At 35.0% G+C, this 12,148-nt stretch overlaps 1 protein-coding gene across 2 annotated transcripts; it reads left to right on the forward strand.

Annotated features, from left to right (window-relative positions):
• Window positions 1–6,379: 6,379 nt before the first annotated feature.
• On the forward strand, window positions 6,380–11,093 carry LOC127074455 (uncharacterized). 2 transcript variants are annotated; one of them, XM_051015779.1, is made up of 6 exons: window positions 6,380–6,857; window positions 6,965–7,259; window positions 7,610–8,261; window positions 8,365–8,564; window positions 9,013–9,254; window positions 9,706–11,093. In XM_051015779.1, the coding sequence occupies exons 2-6, from the start codon at window positions 6,994–6,996 to the stop codon at window positions 10,701–10,703; spliced, it is 2,358 nt and encodes a 785-aa protein (XP_050871736.1). In that variant the 5' UTR covers window positions 6,380–6,857; window positions 6,965–6,993; the 3' UTR covers window positions 10,704–11,093. The 2 variants fall into 2 exon arrangements, with proteins under 2 accessions (XP_050871736.1, XP_050871737.1); XM_051015780.1 differs by having other exon boundaries at window positions 6,982–7,259.
• The last annotated feature ends 1,055 nt before the right edge of the window (window positions 11,094–12,148 follow it).

Raw genomic sequence — 12,148 nt, forward strand, 5'->3', positions numbered from 1 at the left:
TACTCTGCAAACCTCACGGGTGCAACTCAATTTCAATCGATCCTCCCCAATCAGGTATGCCCTATTTCCACTACTTTATACTTTCAACCTGAAATTTTTTGATACCCTTTTAATGTATGTGTTTGACAAGAGGTTTAGGCCTCCTGCCCTTGGTTGCTTTTTGTGAGCTTTTTTGTGAATTTTAATGGCATGATTCATGTGGTTACATTTTGATTTGGGGGCAACTCTTGATTACCCTATCTTGTTTCTCTAACCTGTTTTTTGAGTTTTTTTGTGAGGGCTCACATGACTCTTGCAGAGATAGCCTGGTGTTCCACTTTATTTGTGGGATACCCCCTGGAGGTTTATTCCGATTACCTGTGCTTAATGGCTTGAGATATTTGTTTGTGACTGCTTATTCCAAAGGATGGGAGCTACTTGGATCATCAATATGATCTCAAGAGGGGAACTCCTAATGTGGTTTTATTTTCTTTTCCCTTATCTCTTGTATGTTTAGGAATTTAACCCTTTTCCCCCATTCTAACCCAAGCCAAAACTTTTTGTGCAAACAATAACTTTTGTTTTCAACATTAGAAACCTAAGCCTTATGATTTTGATTTTCAAACTTATTTTTCATAACACTTATTTTGAATTGAACCTTTTAATCCACTTTAACCATATTCTTGTAAATACTTTTAATTGGTAAATATAACCCATTCAAATACTTTTTGTGGTTTCAATGGCCACCTTCTTAATCAAACCTTTTTTTATAACCATTAGCTATTAGGTTTGAGTTATCCTTGAGGTAGATATAATACTCACCTTTATCGTTAGTGATGGACAATGAGTCTTCCATGCTTATTATAGGGTTAACCCCTCACTAGCATGTTGAAGTTATCCTCACATGGTGGATTTGTGGTTTTAGGTTGAGTTTTCTCCCTTGGATAACAAAAGACCTTAAGGCTTTTGGACCAATCAATCCAATCACTTATTTTGAATTTTTCTACCTCGAACTACGAGGTTTTGATCCTAATCTTTTTTAAGATGGTACGTAGGCAATGGGTTCATCCATTCAAACACAAAATGTAAATAAATTTGTATATTCTTTTCTCATCCCTTCAATCATGTTTGAACAAATAAATTTTCACAAAAAAAACAACCACCTTTGCAACAAATGTGAAAAGGGCTCCCTAGGAGTACCTAGGATGCTTTGGGTGCCTAACACCTTCCCATTGCATAACCAACCCCCTTACCCAGATCTCTGACATTTTTACTAGTTTTTGATTCAATAAAACTTTTAGGTTTTTGTTTGCTTTCTAACCATTCCTTTGGATAAATAGAAGTGCGGAGGCGATTCGACTTGTATGATTTATCTTGGATTTAGTCAATATCTCTAATGGTAACGAATACCCTGCTACACAAACGTTACTAAATTCACCAGTTAGAATTCCCGTGAAACTTGATCATCATCGATACGCCTATAATAATCTCCAAATGTTCGACGTGGTGGATCTTCCATTTCGGCTTCCTCTTTTTGTTGTTGTTCAGCTAACAACGTCTCAATGTTTTCCTTATGGAGTTCTTTTACAGTTCACTCGATCTCTAAATCCAACGGCAGAAGCATCGAATCCGAACCTCGGATAAACACTGAAGACAATACCTTAGTGTTGGTGTAAGTCCTAGAGGCCAATACTTTTGGTACTTGTATCAAATTATTTATTAATAATAAAATGCCTTTTCTTTATTATGTTTGTTTAATAAAGTCCCTAGAATAGCTAGTCCGTTTAATGTATCAAGTGTGACTTAATCATGAGATCCCATTAAACATAATGACACTATTCTTAAAGTATCCGTAGTCTAGCTTTATTGTGAAGTGGGATAACATTAAAGCATTAAGACTATTATGTATATAGACTGATGATCACATCTCATGGATCATGGATAATGAGTTATCAAGTCTTAAACATAAGTATGAATATTGAGAGTAATATTTATACTGGATTGACCCGCTATGAGAATACTTATATAGAATGTTATGTTAAGTGTCATAAGTTATTCTCATGGCGATAATGGTGTATACCACCCTTTGACCTGAAAACACTATGTACCCTAGATGTAGAGTCGAGTGCCTTATTGCTGATCAAACATTGTCCATAACTGGATGACCATAAAGACAGTTGATGGGTACTCCACCAAGCATGTTGAGGGACATGAGTGACCTAGATGGAATTTGCCCATCCTGCGTAACAGGATAAATGTCTACGGACCCAATATTGAACCGGACAAGGATGACATAGTCTATGCCTTGTGTTCAATATAGACATAAGGGAAAAGGGTAATTATACACATAAGTATTATCACAAAAGGATTTGTCAGATCACATGACATTTTCGTGTCTTGGGTAGCAGCGATGTGTTGCTAGATACCGCTCACTGTTTATTATGTTAAATACGTGATTTAATATAATTTTCAATGCCGCGAAAACCTACAGGGTCACACACAAAAGGACAAATTGATGAGAGATAAAGTAACTAAGGAACACCATAAGGTACACTGCACTTAAGTGAATTGTAGAACATCGTAAGGTACGATGTACTTAAGTAGAATACGAAATATGGTAAGATACCACGCGCTTAAGTGATTTTGGCATATTATAAGATATGGGCCACATACACTTAAGTGGGCTTTTTAGCTTGCAGCCCACGCAAGTGGTTATATAAATAGAACCCTTGTGCAGAAGCATTTGTGCAGTTGCAATTTCGTTTCTTTCTTTCTCTCTCTCTCTCTCTCTCTCTCTCTCTCTCTCTCTCTCTCTCTCACTCAAAGCCTTCATTCGTAGCAGCTAGCACTGAGATTGAAGGAATCCGTTCGTGTGGACTGAGTAGAGGCGTTGTCGCCATTCAACGTTCGTGATCGCTCCGTAGATCTGCATCAAAGGTTTCAATCGCCACAAGACGTAACGATTCTATCACTAATCATGCCCATTCGTAAGGATCACCAAAGGAGATTTTTTTTTAAAATTCCGTTACGTTTTGGATCGCTATTCTCCTTCACTTAGTATAACTATTCAATGCAGAATATAGTAAAAATCAAAATCAAAATTAAGCAAAATAAAATAAAATAAAACAAGTCGCACATTATGCATTATTGAAAATATCAACAATCTCCGACAACGACGCCCAAAAATTGATGGATAATTTACTAGCATGTGTATTAGCGTTGTTATTGAAGTAATAAAAATAAATTTGAGTTTTATAACGATGATGAGAAAAACGGTCATGTCGTATTATCATAATCCCCTATTTCTACTTGATTGATGAAACATATATTAACAGACATGCGCCGACTTCAGAGTTACACGACAAACTAACTCTACCACTACACCAATCCCTTGACGCGTAGCTCACTAATCTAGGCGTCAACTCCTCAGTCCCTCATGGCAATTGTCCCGTGAGATTATCACAATTCCTGATCAATTAGCAATTTCAACAATTAAAATAGTTCAAATGTATAGCCATAGGGTCAGTAGTCACTATTTATCAATATCGATTCAATTGCCAACAATCAAAAAACAATGCGCATAATCAATAACTGAATAATAAAAAAAAGCCAAAACAATAACATTAACATCATCTGATCATATGTCCTAATCAAGTAAAAACAAGTTCATCATCAAATTTGACATAACCTAGAGGAATCTAGCTACTTATGCTAAAATTAATCAATACCAATAGCGTAGATGCGAAAATCAGAAAAAATCACTGAAGAATAAGCTCTCCAATGGATTCAATGGCATCCAAAAACTCCAAAATCGCTCTAAAATGTCACTTTTCGGTCTTGGTAATCGAGCCCTCTACTTTTCCTATTTCTTCTTCTTATAAAGTAGTCAAAAAACATGTCAGCGAAAAGCTGCAACGCGGGTGCACTACCATTCAACACAGGAGTGTTGCGCCATCGTTACTTCAATGCGGGCGCGCTGCTTTCCAACATGGGCGCATTAAAGGCAACGTGGGCGCATTTTGGGCGAGTAAAATCAAGGGGCTTTAGTGTGTTTTTGTTTCTTTTTTCACTAGTTTCTTCACTGAGTCTTTTTCGTCATCCAAAAGCGCATTTCCAACTTTTTTTCCACTTAAATGCTTCTAACTTGCTCAATTCTTGTCATAATTTGTCTATTTTCTTGCTAAATGACGTGTACTGATAGCCCGTCATCAAATGGGCCTCTATGTGAGATGTTAATATATACTCATTATGGTGTGTTTTTGTTAACAACATGAGAGACACCCACATTTATACAAATTTTAGATCAATATGAATATTAGAACCCAACGAGATTTTTACAAGCAATGATGAAGGAAATACATCTACATTATCTTAAATTCCAACTTCTTTTAATGTGAAAAAATAAAAGAATATTGTTTTGAAGTACTAAAGTTAATTGAAAATGAATAGAAATTTTGGTAGGATTTTACAAGTATGATGATACGATCATGAAAGGAAGAATACATGCAAAATACTATTATATTCAATTTTTCATTTAGTGTTCCCAAATTTCAATATCCAAAGTATATCTGAAGTTTGAACTCCATACATATTTTTAGCAAAATGGAAGGTAACTCACTGATGATGTGATTTAGTGTGTAATAAATCCGTCTGAATTTTAAAATCTGAAATGCACGAACAACATTTTGAAGTTTCATAAGGGTGGTTGCTTTAGTTAAAGACGGGAAGAGCAAACCCATTTACATTTTTTTATAGCAAATCCCAGCTGGATTAATAGTCAAACCAACAAGAAATACAAATGTCATGAGACAATTGAAATGGAACAGACTTCATACATAGCCTAGAAACACTTCTAATAGAAAAAGTTACATAATCATAAAAGACATTATCTATAGTTTATTCACAAGCTAAGGCAGAACCAAACCAATAGCAACAATATTTCTTCCAGCAATCCATTCTCTTGCAAACACCATCAATGGCAATATGGGAGCGAGAATCTATAGTCTTTTTCCAACTCCAATTACAAATGATTTCTTTGACTTATTCTCGCACATTTCGACTATCTTTTGTCTCAATATTGTCCAACCTTCTCGAGGCTTCACAAGTTAATAGGTAACTAGAGATAGTGTTGTAATAGATATTAAGCACATAAGCTTCCTTAGTCACTTGAAATGCCAATAGACACACATAAACATGCTACAAAATCCAAAACTCTTTTGAAGCATTTTGCCAAACACCAAGTGTGCATTCTTAAACCTTCAAAGACTAAAACGCAACACATGTAACACATCAACAAAATGAAGCATCTCTTCTAGAAGAGATAATTTCTTACTGTAAAACAACCATGGAAGATTTGGAGGTGAGCAAACGAATGTCAGTATCGAAGGAGCATCTACAATGGAGAGAGGTGCATCCACCATTGTTGAGTTTGAGGTGTGCAGAAAACCCTTAACAAGCTTGTCATTCCTTGGTGGTGGTGGATCCGGTGGTAACCGCAAAAAGAGAAAAGGAGTCTTGGCTGTTGTTCGTGGTGGAGAGTGAGGATGTCCAGTGAGAGACTTGGTTGTGGTGATGACATGATGGTTAGAGCGAAAAGTACTCTAAAAGGAGGGAGAGAGAGAAAACCACCATAAGGGTCTGTTTGGTTGTAGGTAAATGGAAGAGAGAGAATATTTAATGATTTATGTGTTTGGTTCAAATTTTAAGAAGGGGGAAGGGAGGTAGATAGAGGAAATCAAAATCCCTCATAGACCACTTTTTGCTTCCTCCCGATTTGAGGGAATTTGGAGGGAGATGAGATGTTTCATTTTAATTATAAATATATTTACATATTAACCTTTATTTATTTATTTAAATATAAATTTAATTTATTAAAATATTAAAAGTTCTATTTAAAATAAATTTTATCTTCCTTTCATATTTTTTGTATTTTTATATCTTCATCTTATTATCTTATTATCATTATATGTGTTTAAATTATTTTATTTTATTTTATATATTTTAATGTTACTTTTTAATTATTGTAATATTTTTTTGTTAGATTTTATTATATTTGATAATCTTTTTAAAATTATATATTATAATTGTTCCGTTTTTATAGAATCTTTCATGATAGTTCTCTAATTGAATACTTATATTTTGTCAATAGATTTTATATTTAAATTATAGACGTAAATATTATGAATTTTATGGTAAAATTATAAAGATAAAAAAATAAATTAATTTAAAAATATTTTTCGTCCCTTTATAAACCGAATATATTTTAAAGAGATTAATTGATATATACCGAAAGTGTAAGAATTTTTTACACTAAAAATATATAATAATTAATCTCTATTTTTAAATAATTTTTTTTCTCTATTTCCTCCTTTCATATTTTCAATCAAACATATATGAAATTAAAATCTCTTCCCTCATTTTCCTCTCCTCCCCCTCCCCTTGATAAAAATCCACCATCTCCCCTCCCTAACCAAATAAACCCTAAAGGTGGAAGAAGATGAACACTGTAGAGATGGGAAGTAGCCACCAAACTCTAATGAATTGGAGAAATTTTTTCTAAAGAGAGGGAGGAGGATCTCTCTAAACTTTTGTTTTTACAAACCCATTTAAGTTAATTTCAAGAAAAACTTGATAATTGTCGATTTTTTTTATACATAAATAGGGTTTATTTATTTACGGAAGAGTTTTTGAAAAATATAAAAGTTCTCACTTGAGTCAGAAAACAAAAAAACTGCGGATGAAAAATCATATTTTCATTTTGTTTGTTTTCCAAATGAACGAAGCAAAGAAGCAAGGTTGTTCCCTTTTCAGCTCCCTTTAGCCCCTCCGCCGCAATCTGCTACTTCCTGCTCCCAATCGCCGCCGTACCGCTAACACAGGTAATTACTGCCATTACTCTTTCAAAATCCATTGTTTTCTTCAGAATATTATTTTGTAGCTTCTTGTACAATGAACGTTAATTAGAATAGTTAACCATCTAACACAGGCAAAAACTTGATTTAGCGTTCATCGAAAATGGCGAGATGGGATGCAATTCTATCTCTTCCAGTACAAAACCCTCCCTCCTTGGAAATTTCTTCCGATGACCTAGTTTGGTCCAAAGTGGAAGGCTGGCATGATAAATTAGATAGAGTTGCTATAATCCCATTTGCTAGGGTTGCTGATTTTGTTAGAGGTGAGTCTAATAATAAAGAATGTCCTACAAGATTTCATGTTGAAGCTAGACGTCGACGCCCTCCGTCTTTCAAGCAAAAGGTTGATGGCATACTAGAGTATATTTTGTAAGTCGTAAACTCTCTTGTTTGATTGATCTTGTTTTTGAGTGTGTTTGGTTTCTGCGGTGAAAAAATTAATTCTTAGTGAGTTGAGTTGAATGTAAAGTAAATTCTTGCAAAAGTGAGTAGAACAGTAAATTTCAGTGTAACAATTGCATTTAGTGATTCAAAAGCTACAAATCCTAGCTTCAAGTAGAATCAATTCTGGTGAGCAGAATCAATTATACTTGAGAGCAACCAAACATTTCAAAATCAATTTTATCTATCCAGAATCAATTCAATGTACCCTAATTGTGAAATCAAATATGCATTTTGTATTTCATTCATGTTTAGATTTTTATTCCATCTTCACGTAGGTATTGGTGTTCCTTTGGTCCAGATGACCATAGAAAAGGCGGAATTGTTAGACCAAGTCGTAGTACGTATGTTCCAAAGAAGAAAAATGCTGGTCGACCAAATACCAAACGTGGTTGCACTTGTCACTTTATTGTGAAACGCCTTATAGCTGAACCTTCGGTTGCCTTGATTATATATAACGATGATAAGCATGTTGATAAAAAGGGTGTGCCGTGCCATGGTCCACAGGATAAAAAGGCGGCTGGAACACCTGCTGAGTTTGCTCCATATATTTCAGAAGATCTCCGACTGCGGGTTTTATCTCTTCTATACGTCGGAGTGTCAGTGGAGACCATTATGCAGAGGCACAATGAATCAGTCGAGAAACAAGGTGGTCCATGTAACCGTGATGACCTTTTGTCTCAGCGTTATGTTCGAAGACAAGAGAGGGAGATACGCCGTTCTAGTTATGAGCTAGATGATGATGATTCAGTAAGTATCGACAAGTGGGTTGGAAGCCACCAGAATAATGTTTTCTTCTATGAAGATTTCTCTGAGTCTGATCCATTTATTTTGGGCATTCAAACGGAGTGGCAATTGCAACAAATGATTAAGTTTGGGAACTGTGCTCTTCTTGCATCTGATTCAAGATTTGGTACAAATAAATTAAAGGTCTGTTGGCGATTTTCTCACTTGATTCTAAATAACCAGAAATATATTGTTTCCATTGAGTTTCAAAGAAACTAACATCAAGTGCATTCATAATTTTATGCAGTACCCCGTTCATAGTCTTCTAGTATTCAACTCAGAGAAGAAGGCTATTCCCGTTGCTTGGATAATAACGCCAAGGTTTTCATGTTTGGATGCACATCGATGGATGAGGGCTCTGTATAATAGAGTTCACACAAAAGATCCTAACTGGAAGCTGGCTGGCTTCATAGTAGATGATCCACATTATGATGTCCTAGCAATCAGGTGGGTTCAATATATCTATTAAACTAGATAATTTCATTAATGGTTGGGGTCCTGTTTATGAAATATCAATTTGGTGCAAAGAGTTGGTTGAATTGGAATGTGCTTAATATTTTAGTTTTAGATTCTTATTGGCCCAGATTATTTAGTGACTTCTTCTCGTGCTCTCCTTTTTCGTCATACCCAAAATCAACCATTTCATTTTATCCTCTTGTGGCTAATTAGTAAAAAGTTGTGCCTAAATTATACATTTCTGAGTGCAAGAGATGGGTGGATTGGATAAAAAATATAGTTTTGTCCGTGATCTGGCCATATAAGATATTGTGTTGCCTATTTTGCTTCTTTGACAATGCTGATGACTGGTTCACATTTTAATATAGCAATTTATTTGGCATTCGGAACTGAGACCTTGTATTAATTGACAAGTATTTATATTCCATATATTTCTCAGGGACGTGTTTCAGTGCTCAGTATTGATAAGCTTTTGGCGAGTTCGACATTTATGGCATAGAAACATAATTAAGCGTTTGGAAACTGGTATGCAAATAAAAATATCTAAACGGCTTGGGTGGATAATGGATAGTATTTTCCGTCGTCAGGGAACCATGTCACTCTTTGAAGATTTTGTAGAGGACTTCATTGATGAATCCAATTTTATGGACTATTTCAAGGCCACATGGTATCCTAGAATGGGTTAGTAACTTGGTAATATCTTTCTAGATGATCGAATGCTACCGTTTTTCTTATAAAATTGAGAAATAGTATAGTATGTTCCCAGCCTGTTACTGTTTTGTTTTGTTTGTTTTGTTACTAGTTTCTACCTTATAAAGCAAATGCTTAGGGAATTTCAAAAATTTGTATGCATTTGTGAAAAGTATGTTTCAGTTTTAAATAAATCTTTAGTATTGTTTGTCTATCATAGACTTCAATTGACATGATCATCACTAAATTGCTAAAATATTATTAATATTATCTTTAGGTGTTGCTCTTATTGGATGGGAAAATCTTTAAATGGTTTGTATTTGTTAATTTGTTAACTATTGTGTGACTACTCCCTTTACATTGCACAATATTTCCCGAGTATTCTGTTCATTCAATGTCATCATGTTATGTACACTGGACTTATTCTTTCCCTTTGGTGTAGGAGCATGGGTTGATGCCCTTAGAACTCTTCCTCTTGCTAGCCAAGAGTCTTGTGCAGCAATGGAATTTTACCACAACCAACTGAAGATCAGGTTGTTGAATGAGAAAGACATCAATGTTTATCAGCGTGCTGATTGGTTGGTTGACAAGATAGGTACAAAAGTCCATTCTTATTATTGGCTTGATGAGTGCTCAGATAAAGATGATTTTGCACGATATTGGAAAAACGAATGGATGAGTGGTTTGACATCATGGCGCAAAGCACTGAAGATTCCAGATGCAGATGTCGTAATGGAAGATGGGTGTGCTAAGGTTAAAGATGAGCATGCCCTAGATAAAGCTTATATTGTATGGAATGCTGGTTCAATCTTAAGCATCTGTGATTGTTATTGGGCAAAGGAAGGCAACCTTTGTGAGCATATCTTGAAAGTTCTTAGCATCTGCCGAAATCAAGGGTCTGTTCTACCATCTATCAGCTTATTGCAGTACCATCAGGCGCTAAAGAGCATGCTGCATTGCCCACCTTTTGATTCTTTAATTCGAGATCATGCTGTGTCCTTGGCAGTTTCAGTTCAGAAGCAGTTAAATATGCTACTTGATAAAGAAAGTATCCAGACTGCTGGGGGATCTAATGAGAAGCGAATCGTTATTGATATCCATCAGCAGAACTCCAGGGTAGCTTCAGCTGTCCAAGATGAAGCCTTAGTTTGTGAGAGGCAAGTCATCAAAGATATTTTATCTCGGGGTGCTGCATGTGGAGTGAGTCATATCACTGGCCATGCTGACATGGATGTTGATGAGACTCTTTCAAGTAATAATGCATTACTAGAGGAAAAAACGACGGGTTTAATCACTATAGGAAATGAGATTTCAGCTTCCAAAAATGGTGCTGTTTTTGATGTGATTAATGAAGATATTTGCAAGGATAGCAATGGTATGAACGCGGATCCCCCACCTCTAGACATTGTCTCGTCAATGGAAGCATCTGAAGCATTGTGAAATACCTCATAATGGAGTCGATGGTGCTTCCAAAATGGAGGATGCAGGAACAAATCAAGGAGGATGTGAACTTGGGGATTAAATACATAGATGAATGAGTGCAGTTGCCAATATGGATTAATTCCTTCAGAATATCTCAACCCTCAATAATTATAATGTCTAATTCTAAATATAATTTTGGTATGTTGAGGTTACTGGAGGTTGCATGAAGCTGTTGGTGGCACTCAAAACTTTATCATAACAATAGGGATATTAAGTGTATTCAATTTATTTTTAAGGAGTGGTGAAAATTTTGAGCTGATTAGCTAAATGAAACTTCATTGTAAATACACGACCTCATTCATTGGGATGTATAATTATTCTTTTTATGTTAAAGATTCTTTTTACTAATTTAAGGACATTAAAAAAAGTTAGTTCATTGTTCCATAAGCAAAAAGTAAAATGTAGTAGAGATATTTAATATCGTGATGTGAGATTGAACCTATAATTTTGGAGATATTTGTTATGCTGTGGTGCTAGATTTATGGGATTGCTCCTCCCACCTTATGGGATGCTCTTTCACCTTTGCTAGATTTAGTAGAGATACTTCTAAAATTCAGAAACTTATTTTCAAATATATCAAATTCAGATTTTTTTTAAAATAACATATTTTTCAAATTTAATACAGAAATAACTATTTAAAAAAAAAAATACAAAAATAACCATATTTTCAAACAGATGCGTCAGTTGATCTGACACATCCATTTAATAATATTAAGAGGAGGCGTCAGTTCCTTTGACGCATGCTTCTAAAGCATTGTATGGAGGCGACAGGGTTGCTGGCGCATGTGTCTATGCATTGGTGTATGCGTCAATGTATCTGACACATACACCTTAATTTTTTTTTTAATTTTAAATATTTTTAAGAGGAGATGTCAAATATACAAGTACATGCATGCACCAGATGCATGGGCACATGTGCCAAAGTCACATGCATGCGCCAGCAACCCTTACGCCTTCATGCAATGTTTTAGAAGCATGCGCCAAGGAAGCTGACGCATTCTCTTGGGACTAAACGAATGCGCCAAGGGAGCTGACGCATTCTCTTGGGACTAAACGAATGCGTCAGATCAACTGCCGCATTTGTTTGGAAATGTGATTATTTTCATATTTATTTTGAAAAAATGATTATTTCAATATTAAATTTGAAAATTTTGGTTATTTTAAATTTTTTCCCTCAAATTCATTTGTTTTTTAAAAATAATAGTCTGAAAATAGGAGTATACTTTTAGATTAAGCATTTTGCATATACTTTCGGAATTGGCAACTTTGTTGGTGCAAAGGTAGAATGAAAGATGAATATTCTATTCAGAGAATGACGGCTACAAACATGATAAAAATTACAATGATTGTTACCCTATTTATAAGCTAAAACTAGGGTTACTAGAATAGGATAAAATACTAAA

This window comes from Lathyrus oleraceus, chromosome 4 (assembly GCF_024323335.1).
Source record: "Lathyrus oleraceus cultivar Zhongwan6 chromosome 4, CAAS_Psat_ZW6_1.0, whole genome shotgun sequence".
NCBI classification, from domain to species: Eukaryota; Viridiplantae; Streptophyta; class Magnoliopsida; order Fabales; family Fabaceae; genus Lathyrus; species Lathyrus oleraceus.